The 19,304-nt window shown below is 43.2% G+C and overlaps 1 protein-coding gene across 2 annotated transcripts in view; it reads right to left on the minus strand.

Moving 5' to 3' along the window:
* The window catches only part of LOC306913021 (RNA-binding Raly-like protein), a 42,685-nt gene that overhangs the window by 13,956 nt on the left and 9,425 nt on the right, over positions 1–19,304 (minus strand). For both annotated transcript variants that reach the window (XR_013788466.1, XM_079489518.1), the window contains exons 2-4: positions 6,614–6,689; positions 5,364–5,411; positions 3,002–3,183 (exon numbers count right to left, since the gene is read on the minus strand). Coding sequence is in view for 1 of the 2 variants with exons in the window: in XM_079489518.1 (XP_079345644.1) it covers positions 3,002–3,183; positions 5,364–5,411; positions 6,614–6,689 (306 nt within the window). In the remaining variant the exon portion in view is untranslated. The remainder of the gene's footprint in view (positions 1–3,001; positions 3,184–5,363; positions 5,412–6,613; positions 6,690–19,304) is intronic.

The following is a 19,304-nucleotide window of genomic DNA, read 5'->3' on the forward strand; positions in this document are numbered from 1 at the left end:
GGTGTATTAACTTTGTATTTAGGGTTTCTTCCTGGAGGCTGAACCCTTGACAGTCAAACGGGCCAATGAAATAAACAGTAATATAGTGACACCACACTATCAGCCCCTCCCCTAACCCCTCCCCTTGTATCATACAACTACAGCTGTGGGTGCGGCTTCAGTCCAGGTGGATCACCACCCATCAGGCAAACCAGGCATACTTAATGAACTGGTGGGCGTGTCCACATACAAACAACATTTTAACAAATACTGTACACTTTTTTGAAAAAATTATACCTCCTTATATAACAATAAGAACTGATGATCATGTTTTAGGGTGGAAAAAAATCACGGCACTCCATCTTTAACCATGGCAAGACGTGCTTGGAGTGTCCGTGTTTCCTTATTTGTTTAAAGCATACAGTAAATGGTTTTAAGTAAGTAAGTAAGTAAGTCGTAGAGGCTTGTTGTCGGTATCAAGCGATACCACAGGTGTCTGTCCCCGTTACATTGCGCTAGACCACTGGGAGATGGATCGCTGAGGTGGAGCGCCACAACTACCATCAGCTTGCCTACCGCACGACTTGCCGCACCCAAGAAGTGATACTCATACGCCGAGTTGGCGGTGCCCGGGATCGAACACATGACATTGCGGTCCCAAGGCGAGAGCTCCACCGACTGAGCTCATGGGTACATAACATAGTCATAAACTACCCATGTGCTCCGAATAGAACGGTGAAAGTTGGACCATGTAACCATATTTTGCTATCTCATCCATCTAAGCCAAAATCAATACATAAAGCAATCTTTCACAATTCTGGCTCGAGCAAATGAGTCTGGCAGACTAAAAACAGCATTGCCTTGCCAGACATGGGAGAGAAGTCATTGATTCTGTCCAAACAGAGGCTGTGTGTGTTCCCCCCCCCCCCCCCCCCCCCCCCTCCAGTGAGTCTCCAGTGAGACCAGAATAAGCGGTTCCCCATGACTGGACCTCAACAATCTGCTGGGCAAGATAAAAGCTACTCTAAAAACATACAGCAACGAAACAAACAGTGGTGGATGAAATACTCACATTTTTTACTTGAGTAAAAAGTATCAATACCACATACTCTTACTTACTCGTACTAGTAAAAGTCCGGTATTAAAAATGTACTTGAGGAAAAGTATTGGTCATAAAAATATAGTTAAAAGTACAGAATGACTCATTGTTCAAAATGCATACAAATGTTTTTTAAAATGGCAGCTCACAACACGTCACAAAGCGACGCGTGGTGAGCTTGGAGTTATGCTATTTTCATATATCCGGTAAAAGTTGCAATACTAAATAGGCTATACTTAAACGCTTCAGCCCTATACCGTATAGGGCTGAAGCGTTTAAGTATAGCCTATTTAGTATTTAAAATTTGAAATACCTCAGAATTGTACAAAATTGTACAGTACTAGAGTACATGTACTTAAGTAACTTTCCACCACTGGTCCAGTGTTGTTTTCGTTGACTAAAACTATGACGAAAAATGTTTGTCGACTAACTTTTTTCACTGACGAAAATTATATGAAAACTAAGCTATGGTGACTAAAACTAAGACTAAATATACTGTCGATTTCGTCAACAAATAAAAACTAGACTAAAATGTTAGGAAGAGGCTAGTGGACAAGAGATCCAATAGAAGTAATTTTACACTTGGTTGCATGCTGAAAATAGCAGATCTACAAGCTCGTAGATCTGTAGATCTACAAGCTTGTAGATCTGCTATTTTCAGCAAGTGTAAAATCAGCCATTACGACGTCATCAAGGCCCGCCAAAATACATTTTAGTCGACTAAATCAACTGTAAATTTAGTCGACAAAAATCTTATGACATGTAGTCGACTAAACACTAAAACATTCCAGGTGACTAAAATGTGACAAAAACAAAAATGAAAACGTTTCAAGAGACTACGACTAAAACTAGAAATAGAAATTAAATAGAAATTTGCTGCCAATAACAACACTGCACTGGTCCTAAACATACAGCAATGAAACGAATAGAAAAACCAACCAAAACACAGCAGCCCATAATAAAAGGCCATTATGCTTGATTATGATGATGTTACAATCTGGCTGGTGTTGTGTGGCTTGATATTTGATCAATATTAAAATATTATTTTAGAAAAAAGTAGAACTGCTGAATCATGTCATCCCATAGTTTGGCACAAGGTTGTACTAAAGCTTGAATGCTTCAATTTTAAATGACCTGAATACTGGAGAAGAGATGACAGAATAGACGTAACATGTTTAGATGTGGAGAGGAGAAGAGTTTGAGGAGAGGAGAGGGGGTAATAACTAATAAAACAGTGTTGATTTTGAGTTGTGAGAAATTATGACAACAAACAAAAAATTTCGGGCCAAACAAATAATTAGAAGAAGAAGAAAACGGCAGGTTTTAAGGTTGTTTTTCTTCTTTGTAATTATTTGTTTGGTCCAAAATGTTGTGTTTGTTGTCATGATTTGTCACAACTTGAGTTGGCTTTGTACGACGCTTATAAGGTATTTAAATAAATACTTTTTGAAATTTCGATGGGAAAAATGCATTGGGAATTATTTCCTGGGCCTGGCGTGTGTGTGTGTGTGTGTGTGTGTGTGTGTGTGTGTGTGTGTGTGTGTGTCTTTATGTGGAGGGCGTTGCTGAAAATGAGCACTTGTGCTCAGCTACTACCCTGGGTAAATGCAGGGTACGTTGTGTGATACGTTGTGAGCTTGTAGATCTGCCATGCATTTTCAGAGCGCAACACTCGAGCACAACCAAACATAAAATTACATTTCTTTTAGTTCCGCCGGCAGTGCTGGATATCTTCTAATCCCTACTAGCTAACCTTTTAGTCTAGTTTTTATGTGTTGACGAAATAGTCTTAGTTTTCGTCCTCATAGCTTAGTTCTTATTTAGTGTTCCTCCGTGAAAAACGTTGACAAATGTTTTTTGTCATAGTTTTCATTGACAAAATGAACACTATAATAAAAAGAAAAGAAAAGAAAGCCGACGTACATTTGAGTCCAGAAGAGGAAGTGCAGTTTGGGGGTCTGGAGGATGACGAGGAAGAGGAAGAGGACGTCTTGAGCGGGAAGGACGTCTTCCCACGGCGTAAGGAGGGAGCTAGGACCCTGGAGCGCTTCAGAGGGACCACCGCCCTGGGAGGCGGAGCAACCCTGCCGTGGTAGTCAAACAACCTGCAGAACAATGTTGCGGTGAATAGCCTTAAAAGGGATATTTCACTTTCAAACATGTTTTGGCTCATTTTATCGTCTACTCAGGCTTTTGTGAACAAACACCCCAGGCAGTTTAAGTTGCTTGATTCAGCAATTTATATATTTGATATTCAATTTAGCAGCACAAAAAAAACGGAACATCCCTATGAGGCACTTATTTATTGGCATGGGATGCTGCAGAGCAGGCAGCACAAAGTAAGTGCTTCGGTTTCAAGGTTGTTTTGGGTCTGAGAGGCTAAATCTCATCAAATGGTGGTTCCGTGGCTCAAATGTTGAATAAATAATGGGCCTCGATATGAAAAGGGTTGAAAACCACTGAATTAATGCAAAAAATAAAAAGGTGCCAAGTCTGTATATGCAATTTGTGAAACTGTGTGAAATGAGCCCCCACACTGTGTTCCAATTTTGTATTTTTTCCAATGTGTTGTGTTTATGTGTTGTGTTTCATGAACAATTAGAATAATATGTAGAAGTATGAAGTTTTGGTAGCCATACAGCCATCCAGTTGAAGACATTGCAGATTGATCCTAAAGACGGCCATACCCTGACAAATACATAAATAAATAAATAAATCTAAAAAAATCAGAGGGTTAAGGCTCATTCATAGTCTGGAGTTTCGGTGGTGAGGTGACCACGCTGAAATAATGTTGAGCGGTGGTGAGTAAAAACAGAGAGAAGGGCTGGGGCGGTGGCGGTGGTTTGCTCTTCACCGCGGCTCGTGACGTCATGTTGTAGTTCGGTGGTCACCTCACCACCGAAAATCCAGACTATGTAACTTTTGGAATGTTGGACATGGCATGTCATGATTCCATAGATCAGTGGTTTTCAACCATTTTCATATCAAGGTCCATTATTTATTCGGCATAATGAGCCACGGAACCACCATTTGATGATATGATAGCATCCCAGAATATTTGAATATTTTGTTGTCCACAAGTCCATGCTGTATTGATGTGTTACCATAGAGTTAGCATGCAGGCAAACATTGATCAAAATAAAAATGTGTGTACATTCTTTAATTGTGTAGACTTCTAGTAAATTAAGTAATGAAATGTTTAAACTGTAACTCTATTTGTTATACTCCCATTGTTTTTTATTATCGGTGTTATTATGTTTAATATTACCAGAAACACATAAAGCCCTGAATGTCAGTAACAGGTCTGGAACTCTGATGTGTCCATTTTGAGAGACATTTTTAATACAAAAAAAAAGAAAACAGGAAACAAAGAAAAGAAAAAGACCATTGCGGCATCAAATGTAATAGCATTATGAAAATAGCCACTTGTAGATCTGCTATTTTCACAACATGTATCTGTGAGTAAAAAAAAAAATGTAATGCTGGGCGGGTCCCCAGTTCAAATATGAAAAGGTTGACAACCAGTATAAACAAACCATCCCTCCTGGGCATTGTTCACAAAAAGAGGCGTGGAGTGGCACCGGGAGACGTGTTAAATGTCAAAACAGAGGTCTCAACTCTGCCCATCTACTTCAATCACGCTCCGAGAGAGTTTGACATTTAGAAAAATGTCTCGCCTGATAAATGCGTTGATGAATAAATGAGTGGGGGAAACAAGAGCGCCTTTCATCATTTCAGAGTCTGAGAGCGCAGAGCGCAGAGCACACGCACCATTGCCTCTGCCTCCTCAGTTCCATTTGCATCTATTTGAAGTCTGTTTCGAGGTGACACAATCGATTGGGGGATTCGAATGGCGGCTGAGTATCAAACGAGCAGTCGGATGCATATCAAATACACTTTTAATTGTTTTGACTCAGAATTCAGAATGATTCAACCGGAGGTCTGTCTGTCTCGTGGATTCAAAGCGAAATAAAATGTGTGATTTGTGAAACGGTATATGAAAAGATCCTCTCCCTCGCCACGCGCACACACACACACACACACACACACACACACACACACACACACACACTAGCGCAGTTTCCCAACGAAATCACAGAGTGAGGCTTTAACCTTTTTGCATTTATATGGAATATCAGAGTCTCTCTCTCTCTCTCTCTTTCTCTCTGTCTCTCTCTGTCGTGGCGACTGAGAACTTTAATCCATGTGTTACATAGAAATCCACATTACATTGAAATCAAACATCAAGTCGACATTAAAACAGTAAAATATGAGCGATACATACCGGCTGTAGAAGTCGTCTCTGTAATACTCGTAATCTAATTCGTAGCCGCTATAAAGAAGAAGAATAACAGAGAGAGAGGAGTGAGAAAACAATGTTGCACATTAAGCTATTAACCTGGGGACCCCCCGAAATACCCCCAGTTTGGGAAGCACTGCAGTAGACAAGACAGTCAGCCTGGGCACACTTGAACTGCCATGCGCGGCCAAAGGAAGCTGTGTTTTGCGTCATTTCCGAGTTTTTAGACAGCTGGTGGATGGAAATTAAGCTCCACCCACGCGGCATAATGCCGCTGGGGCAAGCTTTTCCGGAAATCTGTCCACCAGCTGTCTAAAAAGTCGGGAAATGACACAAAACACAGCTTCTTCTGTCCGCGCATGGAATCTAAAGTGTGCTCAGACCCAGAGAGTGGAGTGCAATTACTGTGCATGCAAATGTGCTCCTACAGGGTAAGGGAAATATGCAAGGCCTTCTGCTACGTTAGACCATGGCAAACAAACGATCGGTTATAGCGAATAAGGATTATGTAAATCTGTCCCGGGCCTTCTGTCACATTAGACCAGGGAAAACAAACTTAACTTTGAATTTGAAACGGAGTACGAGGCAGAAAACTACAGGGTGACACTTAATGAAGCTTACACAACAATGTTTCCCCTGAGCATTAAAATGACCCCAAACATGTTTGCTGTCGTGTGCTGAAAAGAGGGGCTATTTTATGCAGGGCTATTCTTTTCTGTGCAGGTTAAACAAGTCAAGCCATCAAATCGTGCTATGCATGAACAGAAGAGAAATGAACGTGTCAGTACTTCACACATTCTGGGCGGGAACCCCTTTTGGTGTTTCAAGCATTATGTTACACTTTAGCTATTGAAAAATAGCAGATCTAGGTCTGCTATTTTTGAAAAATCGTGAAAACGTGGCGCAAATCTTTGAATATATATTCTTTCAGAGCGAACGTTTTTAACTCAAATCTTTGCTTCTGGGGGGGGGGGGGGTCCCTGGAACAACATATTTTCAGATGGGGGACGGCGGCCAATTACAGATATTTGTGGGGGTCCTTGACATGAAAATGTTTGAGAACGACTCATAAACAAGGAATTTGAAGGCATTTGTAGAATCGTCCAGGTCTAAATGGGTTAGGCAAGTCAAGCCATCAAATTGTGCTATACATGAACTGAAGAGAAATTAACGTGTCAGTACTTAAGTGTTTATGACATTAATATAAAGCAAAACTGGATGAGCTCCTACTGTACCTGTACACAGCTGAGAGGGGTCGTTTGTTCCCCGGCTTGGGCCTGTACGGCTTGGGCTCGCCCGCCATGTTTATGTCTGGAAAACGTGGCGCGCGCGCACACACACACACACACACACACACACACACACACACACACACACACACACACACACACACACACACACACACACACACACACACACACACACACACACACACACACACACACACACACACACACACACACACACACACACACACACACACACACACACACACACACCTTTAGGATTCATAATAATTTCCTGATGGTCCGATTCCTGTAGGGGGTTCCAAATGGACTCTTACTAGGGTTGGAGCCCAACAATCGGGTCCTTTACGAACCGGGTTCTGAATTTATTGGGACCCAAGTATCATTTTTAAGCATTTCAGAAACGATCCGAGTAACAAACCGTTCTCTCACTGTGAAAGAGAAGGAGGCAGACCTGAGCGTGTGTGTCTGTGTGTGTGTGTGTGTGTGTGTGTGTGTGTGTGTGTGTGTGTGTGTGTGTGTGTCAGAGCTAAACAGAGATCATCAAGTCATAGCCTAGGAACAGACAGCAGATGGTAACTTAATTGCAAGAAGCGAGCAGGCATTGTTGGAGAAGAGAAGGTGCCTGAAGGTACAGCGCTTTCCAAATCCTTGACATTAAACTAATTCATTAGTCCATCAAATCAAATCAAACTGTATTTGTATAGCACATTTATAACGACCGAGGTCGAACCAAAGTGCTTCACATTACAGAGCATAATAACATACACCGAGGCAAACAGAGAAAAAGAGGATAGAATATAGAAAAAGCTAAGAGGAAGGAAAAGCATTATTTCAAGGTACAAAGGGAGTCTACCAACGCGCCTCAAGCCTGGATCGGCTGATCCGGCGCTTCACAGGTACAAGGACATAAGTTGCAGAAGGAGGAGAGGACACTGAAGCAGCACGGACATTTAGAGCCTTTTATTAGGTGCTAAGTATACAGAACGACTAAGAGTTAGACTAGAGATAGAGTTGGGCTAGAGATACAGGCTCTAATTGGCTGAGGGTGGCAATGGAAGGAGATAAAGGGGGGGGGGGGGGGTAAAGGCAGAAGGGGTGTGAGCTGACCTGAGGGTGGTGATTTTAGCAGTAAAGAAAGTGAGGAAATCTTCACAAAGGGAGAGTGAAGGCACAACAGGAGGGCTCACGGGGATTGATGATGGAGTTGAGAACGTTAAAAAGAACCTGCGGTTCATGGCTATTTTTGGAGACAAAAGCTGAAATATAGTTGGTCTTGGCCAATTTGACCGCATTCTGGTAGTCAAAGAGACAGCCACGTAGGATTTCAACAGTGATCTGAAGTCTATCCTTCTTCCATTTTCTCTCAGCGCGCCGGCAGGCGCATCTGAGAGAGCGAGTGGAACTATTGAGCCAGGGCTCTGAAAGTGTTTTGGTGCTTTTCGTCTTTAATTTAAAAGGAGCTTTAGTTGGAATCCAATGTAATGGAGCATGTGGCATCAAAGAGGCGATATAGTTCCTCAGCGCTATGAGTGCTGTCAGAAGGGTAAGGAGGGGAATTATTAAAAGTGAGGGGAAACTGGGAGGCCGTTGTAGACGTTATAACACGCTGACGACGAGCAGGGGACTGAGACTGAAAATAAAATTGGGAAGTGGTTTGATATCCTGAATGAAGAGCAGATGTCGCTGACAGAGATAGATAGTCCATAGGATATAATCAGGTCTAAAGTATGGCCAAAATCATGAGTTGGGCCGGTCACTGATTGAGTTAGGTTAAAAGTGTCGAAAAAGGTTACAAAAGTCCTTGACTAGTGGCTTAGGTGGGCAGCATGCGTGTACGTTCAAATCACCTGAGATTAAAACAGTCATATTTGATCATAATTATAGATACAAATTTGGCTAGCAGAAAGGCGGACGCCAGCTGCTGCTCCCATGTTGTGTAGGTGGGAGATTTCAGAGGGCTATAGCAAATAATCTGTACGTCCGATCGTTAAAACAACTTGACCGGATTAAAACAGACTACTAAAACTACCCGTGAGTAAAGATATGACTAAAAGAATATAACTTAAAATCGGTAAAATAAGCCAAATATTAGGACGCTACTAACCGGCATCGCACAAACGCTGGCGCATGCGCAGTCCAGGTACGACATCGATGTACTGCCATATCTTGAATGGTAACAAAATGGGAACAAACCTTGTTGGACGCAGTTTTGAATAAAACACATCTCTGTCTCTCTTTGGTAGTACTCTACTGTCATATCTCCTTTCAGGCCGTTGTGCAATAGCCAACTAACCAGGTACCAAGTCCATGTACTTTGATGTCAAATATCAAAACTGAAGAAGAAGAAGAAGAAGAAGAAGAAGAGTAATTCAAGTCGTAGTAGCGTTTAATGTACTGCCAGTGTCAAAAGTCATATTCAATAGAACGTGTCGAAGTTTCCAAGATAAACACAACCCTGCCCTTCGTTGCTGCAAGCCACTTACTCTTGATAAGGTCATGAGAAAAACATCAAGTGTACTTTTTCTGGTGAATTGCACTGACGGGGCAGTTTGCTCATGAGTCGGTGTCCCTCAGAATGTCACGTCTAAGCAGATGAGTTCACTTTATTGTTGTGTGACCACAACAATAATTGATGTGGTCACACTTGGTTCCTCACATGAAGCAACAGCCAAACCCTGGTGTGAAACAGCAGAAGGTTGGGAAATACAATTCTGGCAGATTCATCCCCGTAACCAAGCATAAGCCCTAAGCTGTTCTACAGTATTATACTACCGACGTATGCTCTGGAATGCTACTTCAATGCATCATGGCCCAATAATGTCGACATGCATGCAAATGTGTGTGCACGTGTCGCCCGGATCTTCAAGCTCACAACACATTTGCGCTGCTTGTAGACTGGCTATTTTCAGGATGCAAACGAAACGAGTGTAAAATCAGGCATTACGACTCCATTAACACATTTAGACCATAGGACGTGTACAAACGTCATTTCTAATCCAACCGCGGGTTCCCTTGGAATTTATTTTTTTGATAAACAAAAAATAAAAATTCTGATTTTTTGATTTTTATTATCTCCTTCTACACCATACTCCTTGTTGTTTCGCGCATGCACGCTGCCATTCAGTTCACTTCCTTGTTTACGGCTCAGAAAGAATGCCTCGTATCTCCTAATCTAGAGAACTATCATGGTTTTGACCAGATACTTCTGTAGGGCCCAGGCCCAGGGGCCCCTGAGCAAGGGGGTCCCCGAGCTTGAGCCTCCGCGCGACCACGTTGCTGTCACACGGAGGCTCAAGCTCAGGGGCCCCCAAAAAGTGCAAAGTTAATAACAGTTATTAACTTTGCACTTTTTGTCAGACAATGGGCTTATTCATTCATGTCAATAAATTAACCCCAAAGGTCCTAAACCATCATATGATACATGTAGTGTTTAAACCCTCAGTGTATCCATAAGACTTCCAGAGGGTGGTCTCCAAAAACCAGTGCAAAACAACAACATTTAGAACGCTCTAATATCCACGCAGAACTTGAGGCAAGTAAATTGACTCTATGGGAGCCAACCCAGGGCAAAGCCAGGAGGGGAAAGAAGTGTACTGTCTATGTTGACGTGCTGCGGATGTTGGATAGGAATTTGTGGAGGGCAGCGATCCAGGAATCCCAAGTTGGTGTTGGCTAGACCTCACTCTCGCAGCAACTAACTAACTACTAATATCCACGCATTACAACAAATGAGGGGATCTATTTAGATAAATTGAGGGTATATTACATATGTTATTATGGGGGGAGGGGCGGGCGAATAAAAAACAGCAAATCTCAAAACATGGCACGTAGAGCTTGCAGGTCTGCTACTTTTGATGCTTCTGTGTGATGCTGTAGGTATGATCAAGTAGGGTGTTAATTTATGGACAGAAAAAACCCACAAAAACGTTAAAATACAGAAATAATTGGTTTGGCCCCGACAGCAACGATATAATCAAAAGCGTGAAGTGTAGAAAACCAGATGGCACAAGATTGGATTTTTATTCAGACAATTTCAAATAATCAAAAGTCTCGCCTGAATAAAAACCAGGCTACCTGAATAAAAATCTTTGTGACAGACAGGTACGCTTGATGGAGGAGACCTGTAATGATTTAAGACACACCCGCACTCTGTCTGCACTTGCTCGACTATTAAGGGGAGCTCAGTGGAGCGAAGATCTCTGCCAGGTGGCATGTCCCAAAAATAATACTTATTGGCTGATGCAGTAAAGTCAAACTCACTCTCCCACTCTCTTGCTCTCACTATCTCTCGTTTTAACAAGCCTTAACAAGTCTTATAGTAGAGTCATTGTTACCACTGTGGCCAGACAACTATTCCACAATCTCTGAATTCTATATAGAGTCTGGAACTACACCTCCAGAAAACCGAGCAAAGAAGCTGGCATTTCAGTTCACGAAAATATATGTTTAGAGCTTTTTCTTTTTTTTCCTGCTAAGCAACAAGCTATATATGCTTAGATGATTTATATTTACTGGTAAATTAGGATAAATGTGCGTGACTGTAAAGACGAAACGGAAGTGAGGAGGATGCTCCACTTCCGCTATATATATTTTACTCATGATAGAACTTCCGTTGCTCCAGACAGGGGCGTAACTACCGGGACGCAGACAGACAACGCGACTGTGTGGGGGCCCAGAGGCAAAGGGGGCACACGGCCGCAAACCGGTGCCGTCTGTAAAATACAATTATAAACACATACAGAGATGCAATGACAGTTGAGTTGAACAAAGTTTGGCGGAGCCTGGTGGTGGCTGCTGCTATAGCACACACAGCCACCATACTATATGCATAGGCACACATGTGCCCCGCCTCCCCAACAGCTCCAGACTGTATGATGGAAGCATTTGGAAATTGCGAGAGGCAACAGTCTGGCAAAACGAGACTAATCTAACACTATAATAGTCAGGGGGCGGCAGTGGCTCAGGGGTAGAGTGGCTGGATGGTAACCGCAAGGTAACCGCAAGGTTGCCAGTTCGAACCCAGGCTCCCCCAGAGTTAGTGTCAAAGTGTCCTTGAGCAAGACACTGAACCCCTAATTGCTCCTGATGTGCTGGTTGCTGCCTTGCATGGTTTCTGTGTATGAATGTGTGTGTGACTGGGTGAATGTAATGCACAATCTATGTAAAGCGCCTTGGATAAAGGCACTATATAAATGCACCATTTACCATCAAAATGCATGAATGGTCATAATATAATACATATTAGTGTTGTGAGCTTGTAGATCGACTATTTTGTCTGTGGAAACAAGTGAAACTAAATGTAATGCCTACAATAAATTGTAAGTGCTTGTCACGGTTGGGGGTCCCTATAGTTCAAATATGATTATTTAGTGTAGGGTGTCCACAGTTCAAATAGTGAAATTATGATTATTTTGCAGGGTCGCAGGCAACTTCTCTTAATGAGTTGTTCTCACATTATAATTCAATAGGATGATGATCAGAGACTTAATAAAATTCTCCCCGTGTCCCCTGGGGTAGGTACCCTCACAAAAAACATGCAGTAATCCTGATCTCTAAACTGCCTCCCCCTGGCCAGCCGGGGCACCTGATGGAGGGGAAAGGAATCGGTCGGAAAACGTGTTCCTTCCACACGCTACGTCCAACCAGGGAAACCAAGGAGCAACTTGGACAGTCATGCATGAAGGAAGCATGAGTTCAAGTCCGTTGCTCTCCCCAGGTTGGCGGAGGGTGTGTAGAGCCCAGGATCACATTAGATAATTGACACAGGGGTGAAAAATGGGTTACAAAATCGTGGGATAAAAATGTAGGTAAGAAAAAAATAAAAAATAAAAAAATAAAATGTATTGCAGTAATGGTAAAAGTACGTGTTCCTTTCTTGCGCTACGTCCTACTGGGGAAACTCCCCCCTGAGTGTCAGGTGATAAGAAGCTGACGCTGATCACTCCTCATGCATTGAAGGAAGCATGAGCTCAGTTCGGGGCTCTCTCCATGCAGAGGGAGAGTAGCGCCCAGGATTACAGCTTAGGCAATTGGCACTGCATGGGTGGAAAATGTGACAAAAGGTGTGGAAAGAAAAAGAAAAAAAAGAAAAGAAAAAAAGATTGCAGTAAATGTGAAAGTCCCGGTGAATATATAACTCAAGTAAAGTATACAGATCCTCTGGAAACAAATACATCTTGACACCTCAAGAAATAAAGTACCTTGAGCACATCAGGACATTCTGACGGCTGAAGGATTCTCATTTCAAAACCATGTCTTCTCAGGATACAAGAACAGAATGGAAGGAGAAGTCTTTCTTTGATGTGATGGAGGGCAACTCCAAACACATCAAAGCACGTCACAATCTTGACAATGTGGTTTTGTAGCTTTGCTTGACTGCAGCTTGACAACATCTACAGTACGTGGTGAAAAACAGATACCTGACGTAGCTTAGAGATAGGTATTGGGACAAACCATCCAATCGCTTTATGGATTTATTTAACCCGTTATTTATTTTATTTTATTTTTTTATTCTTTATTTACCCAGGGAAGTAGCTGAGCACATGTGCTCATTTTCAGCAAAGCCCTACACATAGAAACACACAGACAGACATTAAAACCTGGGAGCTGACCAGTACAACCACAGTCTTATACTGTTGGCCACTAAGCAGCTCCAGGGGGAGCAGTTGGGGGTTCAGTGCCTTGCTCAAGGGCACTTCAGCGGTGTTGGGTGAGTGATGACAATCACTTCCCCACCCAGACTTTTCCTGCCCGTCCGGGGAATCGAACCGGCAACCTTTCGGCAACAAGGGTGCTCCTCTAACCCTTAGGCCACCGCTGCCCCAAAATATATTAGTATATTAAGACCTGAGGCCGATTCTGTAAATGCCTTCTAAATGAGTAGTTCTCACACGTTCAAGATTATTCCAAACAATGTTCAAATATAGCAGATGTGCTGTAATGGATGGATGTACTGGGAGCTGACCGGTACAACCACAGTCTGATACTGTTGTACTGGGAGCTGACCGGTACAACCACAGTCTGATACTGTTGTACTGGGAGCTGACCGGTACAACCACAGTCTGATACTGTTGTACTGGGAGCTGACCGGTACAACCACAGTCTGATACTGTTGTACTGGGAGCTGACCAGTACAACCACAGTCTGATACTGTTGTACTGGGAGCTGACCGGTACAACCACAGTCTGATACTGTTGTACTGGGAGCTGACCGGTACAACCACAGTCTGATACTGTTGTACTGGGAGCTGCTGACCAGTACAACCACAGTCTGATACTGTTGTACTGGGAGCTGCTGACCAGTACAACCACAGTCTGATACTGTTGTACTGGGAGCTGACCAGTACAACCACAGTCTGATACTGTTGTACTGGGAGCTGACCAGTACAACCACAGTCTGATACTGTTGTACTGGGAGCTGACCGATACAACCACAGTCTGATACTGTTGTACTGGGAGCTGACCAGTACAACCACAGTCTGATACTGTTGTACTGGGAGCTGACCAGTACAACCACAGTCTAATACCATTGTACTGGGAGCTGACCAGTACAACCACAGTCTGCTACTGTTGTACTGGTAAATGGTGCATTTATATAGTGCCTTTATCCAAGGCGCTTTACATAGATTGTGCATTACATTCACTCATTCACACACACACACACACACACACACACACACACACATTCATACACCGATGGCGGAAGAAACCATGCAAGGCACCAACCAGCACATCAGGAGCAAAGGGGTTCAGTGTTTTGCTCAAGGACACTTCGACACTAACTTTGGGGGAGCCCAGGTTCGAACTGGGAACCTTGCGGTTTCCATCCAGCCACTCTACCCCTGAGCCACCGCCGCTGGGAGCTGACCAGTACAACCATTATACTGTTGGCCACTGGAGTAGTTGAGGGTTCAGTGCCAAGTTTTCAAAATTTAGAAAAGTATCTTGAAAATAGCAGATCTACAAGCTCACATCAGGTCACGTAACACATGCATGCTTTAGTGGTTACTTTATGTTTTGTTGCGACAGTAGGTCGCAGTTTACTATGAAAACCTGTACCAGGCATCCGTCACACTCAAGACACGTCTGTCACACTCAAGACACACTCCATATATAGCCAGTACAGAATTCATTCCATATGTTGATCTGACCTCATCAAACCCCTAGATCTCCATATATGGAGCTGGCCTGTTCTGACATCACAATGATGTTCTGACATCACAATGATGACTTGACCAGCTCAACAGCTATCCAGGGTTTGATGAGGTCAGTGTTGTGATCTTCATATATGGAGAAGACTGGATCATCATCCAGCATATCTGCATATATGGAGCCGGCCAGGAACTCTGCATCTGACCTCACGTACACCTGATTAACAGGATAGATGCCATTCTGCCATGTGGCCAGCAGATGGAGTGGTTCCCAATGCCAGACGTTTTTTGAATAACCTCTCCCAAAAGCTACCGGATGTTTACACCAGTTTGAACCGGAACTGAAAGTCGGCCAGGTCACAACAGTGATCTGGGGCCTATGTATTAGCGCGATCACTTTAAAAAAAAATCATAACTAAGTCAAATTAAGCTCTAAGCAAGCGCTGAATATCGCATTACTTTGCAGATTATGAGCCATAATGCATATAAAGTCGGCTTGTGTGCGTGCACATGGGTTTTTTGGCCATTTTTACGTGATCGCGGCCTGGAGCTATCTAAAAATGCTACAACATGCTAACTTCGATGCTAATCAAAAGCTGATTAACGTGGATTAAACAAAACTCGCCTTTACGGCTATGGCAAGCTGGACAGAGTTAAGGTAAACTCGTCTTTATGGGCCCGGCACTTAAGCTTAAGAAGCTGTTGTTTCAGCGTGACCTCGCCCTTAGGGCAAGACCGCTTCTCGCCCTCAGCTGTCTTACCGGTAATACCAATATAAATCTACAAGGTAACTAGTAACTTAACTTTTCAAATAATTGTAGCGGAGTAAAAGTACAATATTTGCCTCTGAGATGTAGTGAAGTAGAAGCAAAAGTATTGAAAATTGGAAATGCTCAAGTAAAGTAAAATCACACCCGTGTGAACTGAGTGGTGCAACTCCGTGTGGGGGTCCCCAGTGGGTCCCCGGAACTTCCAGACCCACAGGAACGCGCCCAGGTAGCCAGGCCGGTTCTGGCGAGCCTCCCCACGTCCGAAACGGTCGAAAAATGACAGTTACTATGTGGGCATTTAGCAGACAGATTTTGGAACATGTTACCACCTCACATTAATATAACACAAAATAAATTATCTTTCAAATATGCTTTAAAGGAACACTTGTTACAGCTGACCACATGACCATAATGTTATTCTTATTATGTTGCATTTAATTTTATAGAATAAATTGTAATTATGTATTTTCATGTATTTAATCTCTCTCTCTCTCTCTCTCTCTAGAGATCAAAATGTACTTAGTTACTTTCCACCAGTGGTGTGTATGTGTGGTTGTCAATTTCTCTGCCGTTTGTCATTCATGTCTGTGCCGTGCGCAGTGATCTGTCATGATGAGTGCAGAGTGGAGTGGGAGCTCTCCATGGTGCTTAAATCACTGCTGCAGGCTGCTGTGGTGCTGCTGGTGGTGCCAGTAATGATAAAGAAGAGAAGGCTATACTGGTAGTATAAAAGAAGATAATATATGGATGGTGCAACATGAATTTATGCATGACTTGACAAGTCAGTTAGTCTTGCTTGATATTTGTCCTTGCTGTGATGCAGCCAGCCATGGCAGAAAAAAGGCACCATGGGTGAAATGGTTTTGTCAGTATATTCTTTGAGCATAGAGGCAATCAAGTAGATATGCAATCAAGCAGACCAAAGCCTACATATGTTCCATGTCGGTATCTTAAAAAAGTGATCTCGTGTTTATTTTAGCTTTAGTCCATTTGTGATTCTTGGTAGGGGGTGGAAAGGCTGAGCTGAAAGCTTTCCATTCAAAGGGGCTCTCTCCCTGGATCACTGACTGCATCCCAAATGAGTGCTAGTTTTAGTCCTATTTTAGTCACTTAGTAGTTAAAGTCGACTATAAATATCCAGATTTTTGTCTTTTAGTCTTAGTCAACAAAATTAACACGGTGGGAGGAATACAGCTAAATTGGGGAGAAAAATGGGGTGAAAAATAATTGGCTACTAAAAAAGGCATACAAGACGACACACTCACTCACTCTGATTGTTCGTCCTCACATCGCGCAAGAATACAAAGCTGGTCGAAATAATGAAAACGAAACCGTAGACAAATAACGAAGGACGGCGTTCTTGACAGAAGTGGTTGAATAAATAATGGTGAAGCGGGTGAGGGGGGTGCAGGGGGGGGGGGGTGCAGGGGGAACATGACGGTGGTGGTGGGGGTGAGGGGGGTGCAGGGGGAACATGACGGTGGTGGTGGGGGTGAGGGGGGTGCAGGGGGAACATGACGGTGGTGGTGGGGGTGAGGGGGGTGCAGGGGGAACATGACGGTGGTGGTGGGGGTGAGGGGGGTGCAGGGGGAACATGACGGTGGGAGTGAGGGGGGTGCAGGGGGGGGGGGGGGGGGGGGTGCAGGGGGAACATGACTGTGGGGGAAACGGAGAGATACTGCATATCAAAGACAAATATTGTACTTTCACTCCGCTACAATCATTTGAAAACTTTAGTTAGTAGTTACTTTGTAGATTTTTAATATTATTATAAAACATACATTACCCAATTCAGCCATCCATAAACATTTCGGCCATTTGTGTCGCATCGCCTTGTGGATCTGCGATTTTCAAAAGATGTTGTACATTTGGAAGCGTGCATAATGCACAATGAGCACTCTCTACTTTCGGTACCTTAAGTACATTTTTGATGCCAATAATGTTGTACTTTTACTCAAGTCAATTTAGAATTCCTGACTATTTCTACCTGAAGAAAATCCTAGTGATCAAAACTGAATACTCTTAAGAAACCAGTGGAGCCGAGTAACGTTAATACCAGTGTTGCGGACTCTATTCTTTCCCCCTGACTTTTACTTTTAATTTTTAATTTTTTTATTATTTCTACTTTGCAGTATTGCTACTTTTACCGAAGTAACAAAATAATGTGAGTACTTTTTTCCACCATGCATTCAGACTGGGGAGCATGAGTAATCATTTACAGCCTGTGCTCTTCTTCCTCTGACAGGCAAACCGTGAGATGAGATCCATGACTCCCTGGAGAAAAGCCCGATCGGCCCTGCGTTTTATTGGGCTCATTTGTTCCCATAGAATCCTGCCTCGCTCAGATGGCCTCGCTCGCGCTTTAACCCATCACGACCGGGAAAGCATCTGTGCCATCTTAGATTTTAGCTATAGCACATTGGTTCGGCCCTTCAAAAATAGCAGCCATATATTTTAGTATAGATAGATAAGACATTTTAACTCAAATCTTTGCCAAATACATATAATTAATTATAACAAAAAGTCAGGTCTTAATGGGTTAACCCTGTGGCGCTCTGCGACGCTTCCACTATCTTCATTGCCCCTTGCTTGCATTCGCTCTGTCAATGTACTATTTCATGCACGCACACGACGCACGCACACACAACTTGTACACTATATCAGACCTCTACGTATCCAATCTCTCTCTAATGCCATGCACGCTTCCCCCCCCCCCCCATCTCTCTCTTCCCACAGAGAGGAAGCTCATTAGGAGGCGTTTCACTGACGAGCATCACCTGTGGGAACATTCTACTTGGCATGATGTAACAGCGGTGAAACGCCTACGTCCTTTCATTAGTGGCTGATGAATAATAACGGATCAACAACTCAATAACTTCAAACATAGATGGAGGGCCAGCCTATAGCCTCGGTCGAAGCCTTGCTCCTCTGCGAAGAGAAAAGCCTTGTCACGACCTAAGCCAAGGCAGAGAGTGTATCGGCAGAAGTGTCGGGCTGGGAACATCCGTCAGATGTATTTCCCCCGGATACCATATTTTTCGACCCAATCACAACACTTGTTTCATTCATGGAGAATGTAAACAGAAAGTGTCACACAGACAGTCACACAGACACAGACACAGACACAGACACAGACACACAGACACACACACACACACACAATGTGTTGTTTGTTATACCTTATCGGACTGCGGACTTGTGAATAAATAATAAAAAGGTGAGAGGAGATGAAGTTAGCACACCGGTCTTGAGCTCAAAACTTATATTTTATGAAGAGATATGTTTCGACGCCTTCGGGTCTTCGTCAGTCATTCATGTCGAAGACCCGAAGGGTATAAAAGTTTGGAGCTTCAAAGAGGATAAAAGTTTGGAGCTCAAAACTTCTCCTCTCACCTGTACGTATTTGTGCATGCTTTCCTGCTGGATCCTATTTATCAATAAATAATATAGGCCCTGGTATAGAATGGGAATCACAGTCAATGGTCAATGGTGACAGTCCTGTGGTTGTGCTTCTCAACGTGGGGTCTGGAGGCCTCCCTACTTGAGTGGAATGAAGAATTAGTCGTAATACTGCAGTATCAGAATCAGTTTAACCAATTAAGTCTATAAACTATATGTATATTTGAGTAAAGTAGCCGATCTCCAAGCCCACAACGTGCCACGTTGTGAGCTTGTGATCAGCGATCTTCAAAAACATCTTGGAAAAAAAGAGTCTCCTTTGTGTCTCCATAGGGAACCACTGCTGCATGGTCATCAA

The sequence above is a fragment of the Electrona antarctica genome (genome assembly GCF_951216825.1).
Source record: "Electrona antarctica genome assembly, chromosome: 20".
NCBI lineage: Eukaryota > Metazoa > Chordata > Actinopteri > Myctophiformes > Myctophidae > Electrona > Electrona antarctica.